At 40.8% G+C, this 19,222-nt stretch overlaps 1 protein-coding gene across 2 annotated transcripts in view; it reads right to left on the minus strand.

The window, feature by feature from the left end:
* The window catches only part of XDH (xanthine dehydrogenase), an 86,563-nt gene that overhangs the window by 67,205 nt on the left and 136 nt on the right, over positions 1 to 19,222 (minus strand). The window contains exons 1-5 of one of the 2 annotated variants that reach the window (XM_036748099.1): positions 18,972 to 19,186; positions 8,264 to 8,321; positions 6,355 to 6,451; positions 5,155 to 5,263; positions 1,345 to 1,471 (exon numbers count right to left, since the gene is read on the minus strand). In XM_036748099.1, the coding sequence (XP_036603994.1) occupies positions 1,345 to 1,471; positions 5,155 to 5,263; positions 6,355 to 6,451; positions 8,264 to 8,321; positions 18,972 to 19,049 (469 nt within the window). In that variant the 5' untranslated portion in view covers positions 19,050 to 19,186. Of the gene's footprint in view, positions 1 to 1,344; positions 1,472 to 5,154; positions 5,264 to 6,354; positions 6,452 to 8,263; positions 8,322 to 18,971; positions 19,187 to 19,222 lie in introns of those variants that run through there. The other variant, XM_036748100.1, reaches the window with a different exon arrangement.

Here is a 19,222-nt window from a genome sequence, read left to right on the forward strand (position 1 = left end):
ACGGAGTTTCTCAAACCGGCGCCTCCTGTGCGACGTGCTCCCTCCATCTCCCGTCGTGTGAGCCAGACCCACTCCAGCCCCTCACCAGCTGTGATGTGACGCAGCCAGTAACAGACCAGGGCCAACTCAAAGAGGAGCCCCAGCTGCCAGAGCCTGCCCTAGGGGATGACCTTCCTCTAACACTCAATGCACCTCGCACACCGTATCATCTTTTCCCTGCTGTCCCTACCCCCCTTAGAACGTAAGCTCTTGAGGTCAGGCACCGTGCTTTCACCTTTCTGTGTATCCCCAGGACTCAGCACAATGTCTGGCACATAGTATGCGTTCAGTAAGTTTTTATTGACTGGGGTGAATCTAAGGATAAGATGGAATAATGATAATTAATAATAATAACAGCTAACATTTATGTAACACTTTAAAACGCTTTTCAAATAGAATCTCATTTTATCCTCACAACCACCCTGGGAAATAGGCGCCACTATTATTCATATTTTATACATTAGGAAACTGAGGCAAGCAGAGGTTAAGTGACTTGCCCAGTGTCACATGGCTAATAAGTGTCCGAGCTAGGATTTTAGCTTGGCAAACTGTCCAGTACTCTAACCCCCGTGCTTCCTAACTACCTATCCTCGGCAGCATGAAAAGTCATCCCAACAGGAAAGGGTTTACCCTCTGCCAAATCTTAATCCTGATCCTATGGACTTTGGAAATTCTCTCTGTTACTGGGATCGCAGAATCTCAGAAATGGAAGGGACCTCAGAGGCCAACTAGTCCAATCCACACCTGAACAAAAATGCCTACTTGGACAACTCTGACAAATTCTCCTAGTATCATAGGATTCAGAGTCGAAAGGGGCCACAGAGGTCATTGAGACCAATAAATGGCCCTTCAGGCTTTGTCTGAGGATCTCCAAGTCGGGGGGAACCTACCACTTCCTAAGGCTGTCCATTTCACTTTGGGATAACTCTAATTCTTACTAAGGTCCCCCTGACTCTACTACATCAAGCCTCAATTTTCTTCTTTTGCAGCTTCAGTGGGTGCACTGCTCCTAATTCTGCCCTGTGAGGCCAAGAGCAAGGCTAACCCCTCTTCATCATGGTAGACTTTCAAATTCTTCAAGACAGCTCTGCATCTTGCCTAAATCTCTCTTTAAAATGGTGGCATCTCCTGTTTTACTTCTCCCAGCACTCCTCATTTTAAGAGACCAACCTAAGTCTTAACTTCAGCCTATAGTCTTTTCCTTCAGGAACACAGACATTTCCTTCGGGATCCCCAGTTTCAAGTAATCCTCTATGGTACCTCCCTGGACTGCTGTGGGGGTCAGGGTAGGGATCGGCAACAAACCTTGGAAAGCGTTCTCAATTTCCTCCACTGTGGGCTCAGGGTTGTTCCGGAGCAGAGTATACATGCTCATGACAATGCCAGGGGTGCAGAAGCCACACTGGGAGCCATGACTTTTGGCTATTCTCTCCTAAAACAGAAGGTATACATTGTTGAACCAGCTGCCCCATCACAAGGCTTGGACCAGGGCTCAAGCAAAGTCATTCATTCAGCCATTAGAATTTATTGGGTACAGGCCACATACAGAAAACTGGAGGAGGTACAGAGTTTAGATAAGATGGAGTCATTAGGAGAATGAGACACAAATACAGACAACTATGAAAGCAAAAGCTATGTCATAAATGCATGAGAGATTCAGAGCAAAATGCTATGTAAAGTCCAAAAGTTTGATCGACTGTCTCAGGACAACTGGATTCCATCTTTGCAGGTCTTCATGTGAAGGCTGAATGGCCACTAGTCAGGTATGATGAAATGGAGACTTTTTTCAAGCATGGTTGGACTAGTTGGCCACTTAGATCTCTTTCAAGTTTGATTTTGTCAAAATGGGAAGTGATCGCTGATTGAGGCAAGAGGAAAAGGTGTCAGTGAACTTTAGGAGGGTCCCTCTACATAAAGTGACCACATACTACTTGGGACAATCCTGATTTCAAGAAAAAATACACTTTTAATAAAACTTTGCAAGAGAAATTCCCTTAGTCAGAACACATTTCCTAATTTATTTTTTCCCAAAAAAATATGGTAACTACACCCAGTTGTTCTTGTAGCTGTTCAGTTGTTTTTCAATAGTGTCACACTCTCTGTGACCTCATCTGGGGTTTTCTTGGCAGAGATACGGGAGCGGTTTGCTATTTCCTTCTCCATCTCATCTTACAGATGAGGAAACTCAGGCTATACCCAGCCAGTAGGTTCTAAAGAGCTACAGTATTAAATTGTTTAACCCAAATTCTAATGCAGTGATCCCAAAAAGTCTAGAAAGTCTAGAAGGAAGGTGAGGAATGGGAATTTTTGTCCATAAGAGTTGTGATGTAACTAGACTACCCTGTCTTTTGATCCAAGTTATGAACTTTTCCTTCCTTGGGGGAGCTCTCCAATATATATATATTTTCAATCCAAGGTAGAAAAACCACCAGGTTTGTAGTCAGAGAACCTGGGATTAGGATCTAAGTTTGAATCCCCGTTTGGCTACTGATAACCATGGGAACTTAGATACAATGCTCAACATCTCTTGCCTCAGTTTGCTTATTTGTAAAATGCAGGGGCTGAATTCAATTCACTCTCCTTCTAGTTCTCAAACTATGATTCTATGATCTCATATTAGGAATAGCTAAGAAAGAGATGGTTTTAGTGGTCCCTTAAAGCTCCTAGATGGAAGAAACTGGAGGGGAGTAGGGTTGTAAAGGGATGGGGCCTGAACCAGACAGTTGCAACTTTTTTGAAACCTCATTGTTTAGAAATCCCAGTTGATCCCCTATAACCAACAGAGGCAACATTCTTGATAAGGGTGAGTAAAGGAGGAATTTAGCCAAACACATTATTTGGGCTCATGTAAGTAGCTGAGATTGCCAGTCTTCTAGGAATAAGGACCCGTTTCCCTGTGTGAGAACAGATGTTAGGCAGATTATCAGGATAAAGCTTTTCATTCTACCTTTCATCTATTGTTTCAAAGCAAGCAGAAGTATTCATTAGTCCTTACATCATTCCTACAAGTTAAGCAAATAACTAGTATCCTGTTTTTACTCCTAAAGAAACCAGTATTCCTAGAAATGAAACAGTATCTTCACGGGTATTCTGTGAGTCAGAGGCAGACCCAAGGAACAAAGCCTCCTGGAAGGATGCTGGCCACAAAACAAGGGATTTAAGGACTTTTAATGGGAAGATGGAGGGTTAGAGGTAAAATGAGTTGCATTAATGTCCTGTATCATTAGTTATGAAAGTCTGGGGGTAAAGGGTGGGGGTTGAGGGAATCATAACATCTAAATCCTAGATGTAGGCCTGACATTTTCCTGTGACTATTGAAAAAGTCACTTAACTACTCTGTGCCTCAGTTTCCCCAAATGAGAAATAGTGAGAACAATGTTTGGCACCTCCTTACTTCAAAGATGAATTTATTTTTGTCACCTTACTTGCTGTTTTCTTTTGGTTAAAGAGAGGCCTTTCCACACAAGATACCCCATCACACACTTTGCACACCCCTCCATTAGTAGTGTTCATTTCTACTTTTCTGTTAGAGGGAAAGGCTCAGATTAGCTGCCAATAGTCAGTCAACTAGCATTTATTGTTTACTGTGTATCAGATCACATAATTAGTAGGGATACCAGGGATATAAAAAAGGCAAAATGGGTCCCTGAGCTCAAAGAGCTAGAGTTCTAACCAAGAAAATAACATGTAAATAACTAGATGCATACTAGCTTGATTAGATGATAGACAGAGAGACAGACGGACATAGAGAGACAGATATATCTGGCTTCAGATACTAGCTGTGTGACACTGGAAAATTCACTTAACTTTTGTTTGCTTCCATTTTCCCTGTTCCATCATCTCTCCCTTTTAGTTCCCCTGGATTCCTTCAAGAGTTAGCTCAAATCTCATTTTCTGCAGGAAGCCGTCCTGGTCCCCCCCTCCTCCGCTGCTACCACCTTCCCTCCCCATATTACCTTTCATAGAGACAGAGAGACAGATAATGTACATATAGATAGATGGATACATATATATACACATATAGATAGTGTACTTAACTATCTACATGCTGTATCCTCCATCAGAATGTATATTCCTTGAGGGCAGGTACTGTTCTGGCCTTTCTTTATATTTCTAGCGCTTTGCACAGTGTCTGACACACAGTAAACACTCAATAAATGCTTTCTGACTGACTTAGGATCTGGAGATGGAAATGACACTAGAATTCATCTAATTTGTCCAAATCTCTCAATTTCACAAATATGGAAACTGAGACCCAGAGAGATTAAGGGACTTGTCCAAGGTCACACAGATTAGTCAGTGGCAGAATCAGGGACTAAGCTCACATCCTCTCTCTCCAGATGCATTGAGCTTTCCACAACATGACACCACACTGTGTACCACATTTATTTGTGTTTGTCTAATAGTCCATTAGAACAAGTCCTATAGCTTCTCTAAACTTTGTAGCTCACCCCATTGCCTAGCTCAGTGTTTAAGATGTTTGTTGACTGAATGAATGAACACAATTTTGCAAAAGTAATATCCTTTGCCAGACCATGTGTCCCCATTTTTGGTTCAGAAAATAAGGTCACTATAACGAGAAGCCTCACCTCCCATAACTATTATGAGCAGAAGAGAGAAAAGGTGTCATTTCCAGCCCTTTGCACAGTACCCAGCACACAGTAGGCACTTAATAAATATTGATTAATTGATTTCCTTTCTTTTCTTTACTTTCTAGCCCCTTCCCCCTACCAAAATGAAGGGCATTCAAGATTTTGCAATAATCTGTTCCATTTGGAAAACTGTACTCAAGCAGGACTTCCTTCAGCCTCCTAATACCCACAAGAAACGGATAGGGAGTACTTTCTCTATTTTATAAACACAACTCAGTAATATAAACATCAGGAAGCAGAATTAAATACAAAATCCAATATTTGTAAAGCACTTAGGCCTGATGTCAGTAAGGAACACTGTCCTCACAGAGACATGGGATGGGCTAAAGGACCTAGGAGTTGTCTTCCAACTCTGAGAATCTGTCAAGTCATAAGTCTAATGTGTGACTCTGAAGACCTGCTGGTGCCAAAGAGCCTGCTTTCTCTTCTCTGGTTCATCAGCCTCAGAACCAGCCCAACTCACCTGTACGGGATGAAGCCTGGTCTTGGTGCTTCCTATTCCTTCCACAGTGGTCACAGCAATGTGATGTAGGGAACAGATGGGGGCCAGACAGGCATTGGCAGAAAAGTGGCTGGAAATCCAAGTAAAGGATGGTAGCTCTAGACCTTGGACCTCAAAGCCTGCATGTTCCAACTCCCTCATTGTACAGATGAGGAAACCGAGACCAGGGACATTATATGACTTGCCCAAGATCATACAGATTAATAAAGAGTCTGAGGTAGGCTTTGAACACAGTACATAGGTCCTCTTCTTTTCATGGTATTATATCACATTCATTCTCTCTCTCTCTCTCTCTCTCTCTCTCCTCTTCTTACTCCTCCTCCTTTCCCTCTCTAAATGTCTCTCTCCTTTCTCTCTTCTTCCCCCCCCCCGTCTTTCTCTCTCAATCTCTCCTCTATCTCTCCATGTCTCTCTCCATATTTCTCTTACTTGCCCCTCCAGCTTTTGCCTTCTTCCTTCCCCCTCCTTTTTCTTCCTTCCTCCCTCCCTCCCTTCCTTCCATCCTCCCTTTCTTCCAAAGATCAGAAGTAACCCAGAAATAGCCTATCACAGTCACAGAGTTGGAAAGCGCCTCAGCAGCCATTTAGTAAGGGGGCACGCAGTGTCTCCAGAGACAACTCCTTTCACTTTGGGATACTTCTTAAGTGCCTCAGACACTTACTAGCTGTGTGACCCTGGGCAAGTCACTTAACCCTGTTTGCCTCCATTTCCTCATCTGTAAAATGAGCTGGAGAAGGAAATGGAAAACCACTCCAGTGTCTTTGCCAAGAAAACCCCAGATGGGGTCACGAAGAGTCAGACATGACTGAAACAACGAGACAACAACAAATCGGCTTATTTGTAACTTCCGCCCATTGCTCCTAGTTCTATCCTCAAGGCCAACCAGAATAATCTTAATCCCTCTTTCTTATGACTATCCTTCCAATATTTGAAGATAGCTCTCATATCTGCCCCCACTCGCCCCCCCCCACCCCCCCCACACACACACACCATATTCTCAATTCCAGGCAAAACATCCCAAGTTCCTTCAATCAGTCCTTATGCATGTGCAATATCCCAATCTTGAGACCCTTCATCAACCTTGTCCTTTTTTGTCATTGACACACACATAGATGAGATGATACTTGAGTCCTGGCTGTCACATCAATAGGCAAAGGATACACAATTTTGTTCTGGAGCCGATCAAACTTGGACAGCATCACCGTGCAGGCCCCACAGCCACCTTCTCCACAGCCAAGCTTGGTCCCACTTAACCCCACTGGGAGTACAAGAGTTAAGGAAAAGGGGTCCAATGCCTGGACATGTTTGAACAGAATAGCCCTTGAGGAGTCATCTACCCTGGTAACAGGGCTGGGACACTCCATATACAAGTGCCTGATCTTTCCTCATATAGGCAAGGGAGAGATCCAAAGCTCCTCATTAGTATTCCCATTATTAACCAGGGATGACTCACTATTTCTGGAATGCAGCAGGGAAAGGGCCAACCCCACTTCATAAGGAAGGAAACCAAAAAAGAAAACGTCCCCAGCCAGGTCTGTGGGACACTGATACAATCTCTCCAAACCCATTACCAGATGTGGGGGCTTCTAAGATAGCTCCTCTCGACGTGAAGCTTGGATGGTCCCAATAACAATCCTCATGAGATCATAGATTTAGAGCGAGAAGGGGCTTTAGTAATCATTGAACTATTTGAGCTGTGCCCACCTCAAGTGAAAACCCAAGGTAATGCATCTACCAGGCACAGGCTGATAAGAAGGCTGTTTGAGCTATAGCTGTAGGCCCTGAGTTGTAGCCTACAAAAGGCCTAGCCCAATCACCTCCTTATCCAGTTGCCAATGTCCTTTCTCCAAGAGGAGGCACTGATATGGATGGATGAATGGAGTTCTTCGTGTAGAGATCCCCACACTAATGTAATCCTAGGTCTGGTTAAAAAAAAGATATATTTTGTATTTACATAATATTCATAGCAAACTTTTATACAGAATTTTACCATGTGCCAGGGGCAGCGAGAGAGTGGATAGAGTGCTGGGCCTGGAGTTAGGAAGATTACTCTTCCTGAGTTCAAAGCTGGCCTCAGACACTTAGTTATTTGTGTGACCCTGGGCAAGTCACTTAACCTTGTTTGCCTCAGTTTCCTCATTTGTAAAATGAGCTGGAGAAGGAAATGGCAAACCATTCCAGTATCTTTGAGAAGAAAAGCCCAAATAGAGCCATGAAAAAATTAGACATGACTAAAATGACTGAACAAAAATGTGTCATGTACTATGCTAAATGCATTACAATTAGCATTTCATTTGATCTTCACAACAACTCTTAATTTCCTCTGGGCATGCTATGTGGTGGGGTGAGGTGGGGGGGCACATCAGTGGCAATCAGAGGAAGTCTATAAAATGGGCAGAGGAAGCCCCCAGGATTGCAGGTGGCAACATGTTTATAGACATTGGAACTGCTATTCTTTCCTTCTCTGTTTCCATTTCTAATAGAGCAAAGGACACAAATAATTCCATATCCCCACTTGGGCTGTCCCCTGGGGTAACCCAGAGCTGCAACAGGATTCCATGTCCTCCCAGGATCTGCCCATCTAGACAGCTAACAGGCCCACCATTGCCTCCCTCCCCCATTTCAGTCAGCAATGCACTTTCATCATTCTGAACTAGCATAGGGTGGGATATGTGCATATGGCTAGACCAAGGTTCACAAAAAGGCCCTTCTCTTCCCTAGAGATGTATTCTTTCTGAAGTGGACAAAGGTTAAAGGGAGTACCCTTTCTGATCTATTAGCTTGGAGGCCCAAAATTTAAACTTTTACACCCATAGAATCATGGATAACTAGAGCTAAGAAGGATTTTAGAGATCTCCAGACCAAACTAACACCACTCAGGCCCCAGCCTCCTCCACCCCATACTGGCCATTTTCCACAGAACAATAACAGAATGGTTATGACTTGCTCAAGTCACAGGGCTAGTCAATAATACAGCTGGGACTACAGTTCAGACGTCACCCCTCCCCCATCTTGCCTCCTCTCAAAAGTCTGAAGGCTAAGTCTTTTCCTCCTCAAGCTTCAAGGATACATTTTCTTCTCAGATAGGCCAAGAGTGTTGTCTCTGGATCTGCATTCTTCTCCACCACCTATAAGAGGAAAAGAAAAATACATCACAGTGATCACTCAGGCAGCTTGGAATGTTTTGTTTGAATTCGTCTGCAATTCAATATTTATTAATCTCCTACCATATGTAAGGAACTGTGCTAGCCACTAGGATAGAATGGCCAAAATAAAATATCTCTTGCCTCCAAGAAGCCCATTTTCTATTGGCAGGATTGTGCTTTGTCCTTCGTTCTTGAAGAGGACCATGACATCAGGAAGATGATGGCTCAGAGCGAATGTAAATAGTAATTGTTTCTCTTTTGGCCAGATACCCTGAAGGTCTTCCCCTCCCAGTTTGACTATTATTATTATTATTTGATTAAAGGGGCCATCCCCTGACTCACTTCTTAAGCAACCCTAATCACTGAATGGGCATTGCCTCAGTCAAAGTGAGAACTTGGAAAGACCTTAGCTTAAAAAAGCCAAGATCTCCCACTGCATTGTGGGCCATCTCCAGTTGTCCTGAATTATATCTGGCCACTGGACCCAGAATGGCTCCAGAGGACAAAGTGAGGTTGGTGACTTTGCACAGCCCTCCTTTACTTAAATCCAATTCGTTTTCAGGTCATGGCATCATCTTGCTGATGGCACGGTCCTCTCCAAGAATGAAGCACAAGCAACACCTTGTGAGTAGTCTGAGCTGCCCACTGGGGACCCAACTGGCCAGTTCCAGTTGGGCAACTCAGCTCCTCTCTGCTCTCCTCTCTCCACATGGAGTATCATGACCTTACCTGAGGGTGATCTATCCAAAGGAATGTTAATTTTGAAGGCTGAAACCTACCTAGATATCTTAAGGTTTTCTGGCTAGTTTATTTCTTAAAGACCATGCCTTAAATCCAAATGGCAGGACACAACATGCATGTATAACTAAGGGGAGAATGAAAGTGAGTGAGTGTACTAGCAACGCTAGTGAGAGAGGGAGGACAGAGAGAATCAGGGAAGGCTTCAAGGAGGAGGTAGAAACAGAACAAAACCTTAAAAGAAGACAAGGACTTTGAGGGGCAGAATGAGGAGAGCATTCCAGACCATGGGGCCCATCTTATTTTGACTCATGGAGGCACAAGATAAGACACTGATTTGGGAGAGCAGCTAGTAATCTAGTTTGGTCATAAAGTCAAGTTTGTAAAATGCATTAGTGTGAATTTAGGCTGGAAATGTAGGTGGGAGTCAGAATGTGGGGGATCCTAAATGTCAAACTGAAACTATATTTTAAGACTATAGAATATGGGAAGCATCTGAAAAGTTTTTAGTTAAGGCAATGACCTAGTTAGACCCGTGCCTTTAGGAAAATTAAAGTGGTAGCAGTCAGGGGTATGAAGGAGCCAACCAGACTAGCTCATGCTGATTATTAAATTTTCAGTGTGAGAACGTCAGCTACCATTCATGGCTTAATTTATTGTTTTCTTGATTGCCTAGACTTAAGAAAGGGATGAATAAAATGTTAATAATCCAGATTAAATTTAAAAGTGTATCAGAGAGCCTGTTGTTAAATATTTATGATCACACCACTAGGGCAGTTATGTGGTAGATTACAGAGGTGAGAGGCTGGATGTAGAAAGACCATTTCAATTGCAATAGTCTAGGTGAGAGATCGTAAGGGATGAATTACGGTGAGAGGTCCATGAGGAGAGGGAGAAGGACTGATGTGAGAGATGTGCAGCTGACATCGATAAGACTTGGCATTTGCCTGGATACGGGGGGGGTGGCAAGGGAAAGACTCGAGGTGTCCCTCACAAGAGTTTGCAAGGATTGTTGGGGCACAAGAAGCCAAGCTAAAGCTAGGAGGATGTCTCTAAAGGTTATGAAATAATTAACATGTTAAATAAATATAAGGAAACATTCTCGGCCTTAAACTCTTAATGCCAAATTGGCTCATGGTGCTGAAGCTTCTGCAGCATTTAAAATTACGATATTCTGCCCTAGACCTGTTATTTCACTTAAAGTCAAAGTCCCTGCTAGGCCACACCTATAAATTACAGGGATGTCAGATAGCAATATCTGGAAGGAAGCCAGCCTACCACAATTATAAGACCATGGATTTAGGGCTGAAAGGGACCTCAGAGGTCAGCTAGAACAATGCCTTCATAATATGAGTTTAATAATCTTTCTCTGTAGGAGACAGCCAGGCTTCTGGCCTACAGAGGAACTACAGCTTTACTGATGATTAGGTGTTACAGTCAGGCACCAAAATTTACTAGATTTTAGGGAAAGAATTTCAAGTCTAGGTTTTTTGTGGAAAACACATGGTAAAGATGTTTAATAAGCTCAGTCTGAGGGAACAATTTGGTTTGTCCTAGGCTAGAATTCAGGAAGCACAATGCATAGTACCTTACCAGCTGACTCTGGGCCTACATTAATACCCTCCTGAAGAGTGATCTAGTCTCTACCTACTCTTATCCAGCCTTCTCACCACTTTCACACTAATTTTCCTAAAGTACCTTTTTGATCATCATGCCCTGCTAAAAACCTTTAATCTATCCCCATTTTACTCTATTAAAATCCAAATTCCTTAGTCTGACATTCAAGGCCCTCTACAATATATCCCCAGTCTACTTCTTCCAACCTCATTTCCCATTAATGACTTGCCTACATGAAATTCATACTCCAAACCAACTGGTCCACCATTCCCTAAGCACAATTCATTGTTTCCCACCTCCATGCCTTTATTCATGTGGTTTCCCCACAAGAGACACCTTCTCCACCTAATGAATTCCTATTCATTGTTCAAAGCCCAATTCAAAGTATCCCTCTTCTTTTATACATTTCTTGAATAATTTATCCAGCTAGAAATATTCTCTCCCTCCTCTGAAGGAAACTCTGTTATCTATACCACTCTGTAGCATTCATCACACACTATTTTTACTGCAGAGATCTGTGCATCTATATCATAGTCAACTAGACTGGACACTGTTCATATCTTTTATACCTCTCTAGGTTCTACAATAATTAGCATAGTGCTGCACACAGACTAAAGACTCAGATACTGAATTAATAAAGGATGAACCCAAGTTGAAATCCTGCGTCAGACACTAGCCACGTGACCCTGGGCAAGTCATTGTGTCTTCTTTTTTTCGGAGCCTCAGCCAATCTGACCCCACTGTACTATAAGCGATAGAAAAGATTCCTAGCTCCATGAGTCCCCCCGCACCCGTCTGCCCAGGGATCTAAAACTCCATTAAGGAGAAATACTGGCTATTTAGAAGAATATTTATCCTGAAATTGTAGGATTTGTAATTTTTTTTTGTTTTTTTTATTTTTAGTTTACAACACTCAGTTCTACATAATTTTGAGTTCCAGATTTTCTTCCCTCCCTCCCCAAGACAGCATGGAATCCCAAATAACTTCCACGTATAACTTCGCATTAAATTAATTTACACACTAGTCAAGTTATGGAGAAGAATTATGACAAATGAAATGAATCATGAGAAAGAAGAAACAGGACCAAAAAAAAACAACCCAAAAACAAAAACAAAAGACAGAAAAAGAAAAAAAAAGGTGGGAAAAAAAGTTAGCATGAAGTGTGCCTCAATCTGCATTCATACTTCATAATTCTTTCTCTGGATGTAGATAGCATTCTCCATCATGAGTCCTTTGGAGTTGTCTTTGCACCTTGTGTTGCTGAGAAGAGCAAAGTCTGTCAGGGTAGTCCTCACAGAATCCATATATCTGTGGTTGTGTATAATGTTCTCCTGGCTCTGCTCCGCTCACTCAGCATTATGTCATGTAGGTTTTTCCAGGTTGTTATGAAGTCCGTATCATCCCCATTTCTTATAGCACAATAGTATTCCATTAACTTCATATACCACAGCTTGTTCAGCCATTCCCCAATTGGTGGGCATCCCTTTGATTTGATTTGATCCAATTCTTAGCTACGACAAAAAGAGCCACTATAGATATTTTTGTACATATGGGTCCTTTTCCCACTTGTGTGATCTCTTTGGGATACAACCCTAGAAGTGGTATTGCTGGGTCAAAGGGTATGAACATTTTTATAGCCCTTTGGGCATAGTTCCAAATTGCTCTCCAAAATGGCTAGATCAGTTTGCAACTCCACCAGCAATGTAACAATGTTCCAATTTTCCCACATCCTCTCCAGCATTTATCATTTTCCTGTTTTGTTATTTTAGTCAATCCGACAAGACAGATGTAGTATCTAAGAGTTGTTTTGATTTGCATTTCTCTAATCAGTAGTGATTTCAAGCATTTTTTCATATGCGTATAGATAGCTTTAATTTCTTCCTCTGAAAACTGCCTGTTCATATCCTTTGACCATTTCTCAATTGGGGAATGACTGGTATTCCTATATATTTGGCTCAGTTCCCTGTATATTTTAGAAATGAGGCCTCTATCAGAGATACTAGTTGTAAAGATTTTCTCCCAATTTTCTGCTTCCCTCCTAATCTTTATTGAATTGGCTTTTTTGTACAAAAACATTTCAATTTAACATAATCAAAATTATCCATTTTGCATTTTGTAACGCTCTCTATCTCTTGTTGGGTCATGAATTCTTTTCTTTTCCATAAATCTGATAAGTAAACTATTCCTTGCTCTCCCAAATTACTTATAGTATCAGCCTTTATTCCTAAATCATGAACCCATTTTGACTTTATTTTGGTATACGGTGTAAGATATTGGTCTATGCCCAGTGTCTGCCCTACCATTTTCCAATTTTCCCAAAAGTTTTTGTGAAATAGTGAATTATTAGCCCAGAAGCTGGCCTCTTTGCATTTATCAAAGAGTAGATTGCTATATTCCATCTTGTGTTCCTATCCTATTCCACAGATCCACAACTCTGTTTCTTAGCCAGTACCAGGTAGTTTTGATGACTGCTGTTCTATAGTACAGTTTAATATCTGGTATGGCTAGGCCACCTTCTCTAGCATTTCTTTTCATTAATACCCTAGATATTCTAGACCTCTTGTTCTTTCAGATGAATTTTGTTATTATTTTATCCAGCTCTGTAAAATAATTTTTTTGGTAGTTCAATTGGTATGGCACTGAATAGATAGACTAATTTAGGTAAAATTGTCATTTTTATTATATTAGCTCGGCCTAACCATGAGCAACTGATATTTTTCCATTTATTTAGATCTGACTTTATTCGCGTGAAAAGCGTTTCACAATTATGTTCATATAGGCCCTGGGTTTGTCTTGACAGATAAACTCCCAAATATTTTATAGTGCCTTCAGTAACTTTGAATGGACTCTCCCTTTCTATCTCTTGCTGTTAGGCTTTGTTAGTAATGTATAGGAATGCTGAGGATTTATGTGGGTTTATTTTATATCCTGCAACTTTGCTAAAGTTTTTTATTATTTCAATGTAGTTTTTTACTTGATTCTCTACGATTAAGTAAATCATCATATCATCTGCAAAAAGTGATAATTTAGCTTCTTCCTTGCCTATTCTAATTCCTTCAATTTCTTTTTCTTCTCTTATTGCTACAGCTAACCTTTCTTGTACCAAATTGAATAATAGGGATGATAATGGACATCCTTGTTTCACCCCTGATCTTAGTGGGAATGCATCTAGCTTATCCACATTACAAATAATGCTTGTTGATGTTTTTAGGTAGATGCTATTTATAATTTTAAGGAAGGCTCCATTTATTCCTATGCTTTCTAGTGTTTTTAATAGGAACAGGTGTTGTATTTTGTCAAAGGCTTTTTCTGCATCTATTGAGATGATCATATGGTTTCTGCTAGTTTTGTTGTTGATATGGTCAATTATGCTAACAGTTTTCCTAATATTGAACTAGCCTTGCATTCCTGGAATAAATCCTACCTGGTCATAGTGTATTATTCTCATGATAAGTTGCTGCAATCTTTTTGCTAAAATTTTATTTAAAATTTTTGCATCAAGATTCATTAGGGAAATTGGTCTATAATTTTCTTTCTCTGTTTTGACTCTACCTGGTTTGGGTATTAGTATCATATTTGTGTCATAAAACGAGTTTGGTAGGACTCCTTCTTCACCTATTTTCCCAAATAGTCTACAAAGTATAGGAATTAATTGTTCTTTAAATGTTTGGTAGAATTCGCATGTAAAACCATCTGACCCTGGAGATTTTTTCACTGTGGGTACCCCCTCCATGGAGGCAGATCACAACCTTACTCTGACTCAGCAGTCATTGAAAGTCTCTATAGCCAAAAATCTCATTCCCTTGCAGCAAATCCCATGATGCTACTTCTGTGAACTTAACTAGGCAACATGATAAGTGATTGCCTATCACCAAGTATGTACTTAAAATATTTCCAGTTTTCTGGGAACCAGACATATTATATGCCTCAGAGAACCTTGGCAAGACTTCTTTACCTGGGTTCCAGGAATTATTTTAATATGCTGATAATTATTATTTCAATATAATTGGCTTTCTTTGTAATCCTATGCATTTTGTTTTATATGCTGAAAGCCATCCTTCTGAAAAGGGTCCATAGGCTTCACCAGACTTTGCCTCCGTGTAAAAAAAAAAAAAAACAAACACCTTGAGAACCTAGGGCAGGGCCACCATGAGGTGTCAGAGTAGGGCTTTAGATGAAGAATAAAAGTACAAACAGCTCTTAAGACATGTCTGTTGACAGATAAGCTGGACAGCTTTGAAAGTAACTTGTTAAAATTATTATACACTTTTTAAAGGTAAACTGTGCAACACAGTCACAGCTTTATATATCCTCCTTTTCTGTTCTACTTGCTACATAGAAATGTTCTCTTTGGTGTTCATTAAGTACAGAATTTTAAAAATTAAGCTTTTTTTTTAAATGTGCAGAAGAGAACTGAAGGGAGACTGAAAGGAAACAAAGACAAATAGGACAGCTTTGAAAGTTACGCATTGACTCATTATATACTTAAACCGTATGTAATTCTACTTCACATATAGAAATGTTCAGTTCATTTGTGCTTGTTACATTCAGAATTTTGAAAAATTTTAGGTTAAAAAAAGAAATGGTAAATGAATTGCCCTGGTCAGACCACCCCTGGAATATTGTGTCCGTCTCTGTTTGCCTCGTCTCTGTTTGCCTTATTTTAATAAGGACAACCTAAAAGGTGCTCAGAGGAGAACAGTAGGGTATTTAAGAGGAAAGGAGTCTGTGCTATGTAAGGATTAATGAAATCTTTGGATGTTTAGAGTCCAGAAAAGAGAAGACTTAAGGGAAGACATGATAGATGTCTTCAAGTATTTGAAAATCTATCCTGGAAAAGACAGTATGGGAAGGGAAGGGAAGGGAACAAGCATTTTATTAAGTTGTTGCAGGGACTGTGTTAAGTGCTTTACAAATATCTCATTTGATCCTCACAACAATCCAGGAAAGTAGATGTTATTATTATCCCCATTTGATAGTTGAGGATACTGAGGTAGGCAGAGATTAAATTGACTTGCTCAGTGTCACACAGCTAGTAAGTGTCTAACACTGGATTTGAACTGAGGTCTTCCTAACACCAGACTCAGCAAATTGTTATCTTTTGCACACCTACTATCTGAGCAGCATCATAGTTGGATGGAAAGAATATTGGATTGGGAGTCAGAGGACTTGGGTTCAAATCTCAGCTTTGCAATTTACAACTTATGTAATCTTGAGTAAGTTACTTAACCTCCCTGAGCCTCAGTTTCCCCATCTGTAAAACAGAGAATTTCTGTGGATTTTCCTTCTCTAAATCTATTATCCTAAGAGTCACTATGAGCAAGGATTAGACTTCTTTGACTTGGATTTCAGAGCACAGGTGAGGACCTAAGGGGTGGAAGTGCCAGAAAGACAGATTTGGGGATCAATGCAAAGAAAAAAAAATTAAATAAAATATTAAGCACTACCCCAAATCAAAATAAGCTACAGAATATTCCCCCTCACTGGAGGCCTGATCAAACAAAGGAGGATCACTTGCCTAGAATGTTGTAGAGGTAGTTTCTGATTGAGGATGAGTCTGACTAGACCACCTGAGAGGTCCCTTCCACCTCTGTGATGTCTAGACTCACTTGCAATCTTTATTCATTTGAGAATGAACCGGCGAGCTATGTGCCCTGAGAGAAGCATCCTCATTTGCCATAGCCAGGCGGCACACCTTCACAACTAGGAGACAGGACTCACTATTCACCTTTGCAGGTGTGATTAGAACCAAGGCTGCGATGGACATTTTACTATTTTAAAAATAATAATAAAATAAAAATGTGTATGTATGTATTATGTAAGACAATGTATTTCTTTTCTTGATATATATTTATATATAATATATTAGGATGTATTTATTATATGTTGTTAAATTATATATTAGCATGTATACGTGGGTAATATACATATGTGTGTTATACACATATACACATGTACGTACACATATTTTAACAAGACAGTGTGTTTCTTTTTTTGATATATATCTATAGCATCTATCTATATAACTTATACTATATATCTATAATAATCTATATAAAATTATAATGTATTTATTATAAATTATTACATTATATATTAGCATTTATGTACATATATATGTATATGTACACACACACACACACACGCACATATATATTAGCAAGACAGTGCATTTCTTTACTTGGAAACAGCAAAGGCAGCCAAGTAATTAGAAGTCTCCTGTGCCTGGAATGCCCCCACTCCATTCCACCCTCCTTCTTTGAATCCTACATTTCCTTCTCAATCCAGCACAAGCATCGTCTTTTCCCTCAAAAGTTTCTCCTTCCACCTAAAACTTGGCATTTAACTTGTGATTATTCTTTATATTCTTCTTATGCATGTGGTAACTCTTCTAATGGGGATATAAGGCCCTTAAGTAAAAGGATTATCGCATTCTTTGCCTTGTATTTCTAGCACATAGTAGGCACTATAATAAATATTTGATTGCTATAAAAAAATACTCACAACCCTGGGAGGTAGGTGCTATCATTATTCCTATTCTACAGGTGAGGAAACTAAGGCAGACAGAGGTTAAGTGACTTGTCCAGGGTCACACAGATAGTGATCTGCAATCCCTTCCAAGATTTGAATATTTTCAAATAAACACTAAAACATAGGCTGTTCCCAAAGGTTTTATGTGTGTAACACTCCCGTATTTACATCTACGTAAGCAGACGTAAACAGGAAGATATTTCAACAACACAGACATTTTCTGGCAGGTGTTCCCATCTGTTCAGTGAAACAAAATAAGGAATATCTCCTGTATGAAAGGCAGTGTTGAGTTATGGAAAGAACAGAGGATTTGGAGTCAGAGGAATTGGCTTCATTTCCCACCTCTGGCACTAATTAGTTGGGTGACCTCGGGCAAGTCACTTTTGTAAAATGAGGGTACTTCCTAGTTCTACATCCTATGATCCTTTTCTTTCCACCCCCTCACCCCTGAAAGAGACCAGATTAGATTAGGGCAAATGGTTCATAGTCTTTCAACTGTATGACCTCCCAGTTTAGCCCCAATCTTTCTGAGTTTTCCTGGGTCACTATCTAGCTCTGACCTTGAGCCCATCCAACTTTTCCTGCCAGTTGAGAAGCTCTTGGTCCCTAAAGCTGCTGAAAAATCAGTCTTTGAGCTTGGTGGCAGCAGCCACTTGTGGGCAGGTAAGCCTTAGTGAAAGGGAATATGGTGAGTGTTGATGCATAAATGATTCATATGTAAAAGAATAGGTTTAGTAGGGCTGATAATGCCATTAGGATGGCTCTAATGATGTTGTTATGTGCTACTAGTTCTTGTAAGATTAATCATTTTGGTATAAAGCCCTCCCCTTGGAACAAGAGGGAGTGAGATGGAGAGAAGACCCAGAGAGAAAACTTGTCCATCCATCCTTCCTCCTCTCTCTATCTCTATCTCTCCCTCTCCCTCTCTCTCCCTCTTATTAAAAAGAAAAGACTTGGGGGGGGGGGAGAGAAATGGGTGTAACCCACTCTCTGATTGGTTGTGTAAGTGGGCACTGGGCAAGAAACTAGTGGTTGATGGTGATTCTCCAAAAGGGAAAAGTTCCTAGCCAAGCAGGCCTACAATAAGCTAAGAAGCGTCCTTTAATGGCTGGCTAGGACTCCACCCTAAGTGGTCATGAGGCTGCCTACCCCCTTTTCTTTGATTTTTTGAAAGCAAGGACGTTCTCAAATCCAAACTAAGATCCTTCTCTGCTTCACCTTCATTTTTTACATCCATAAATATCTATACACACATGTATATACATTCACATGTATACACACATAAGAAACTCTTAAGCCACCTACCATGGAAGTCCAGGACCTTTAGGAACTTTTAGAATTTAGAACTAGAAGGACCCTGAGAGATCATCTGGCTCAAATCTTTCATCTTACAGGTGAAGATACAAAGGCATCAGGGGGTGATGAGACTCGCCCAAAGTCACACCAGCAGTAAGAGGTAGAATCCGAATTCAAACTAGAGCCCTCTGAGTCTCTATTCAACAGCCTTTTCCACTACCCTGGTCTATAGGACAGGTTTGGTTACTATGTTACCCTTTCTCCCAAACCAGCTTCCTGTCTTTATCTTATTTTCCCCTCCCCAAGTCTCCCTTGTCCCCAGAATGTTTTCCCTGTAACCTAGCCCAGAAAACTTAAACGTCTTATAAAAACTTAGCACCAGTTCTGTGAGCACGAGAGAAAAAAAAAATCCAGTCTACACACACCACTTTCCTGATGAAAACCCTTACCTTTTTGCCATTAACAAAGAAAACCAACTCATCGGGTGCCATGGCCACGGGTTGACGTCCCTCTGCTGTGCTGCCCATCTCGGGTCACCCCTCACAGCTGCCTCTACTGTGCACCAGCAGAAACACCTCGTCTCCAGATGCAATTTAAATCAAAAATGAAACTAAATCAGCCAGTAACAAACAGGCACAGAAAGTCCTTGGCACGAGCACTGTTTGCATAATCTCCACCAATCCTACACAGCCAATTCCTG

The sequence above is a fragment of the Trichosurus vulpecula genome, chromosome 3 (assembly GCF_011100635.1).
Source record: "Trichosurus vulpecula isolate mTriVul1 chromosome 3, mTriVul1.pri, whole genome shotgun sequence".
In the NCBI taxonomy this organism is placed as follows: Eukaryota; Metazoa; Chordata; class Mammalia; order Diprotodontia; family Phalangeridae; genus Trichosurus; species Trichosurus vulpecula.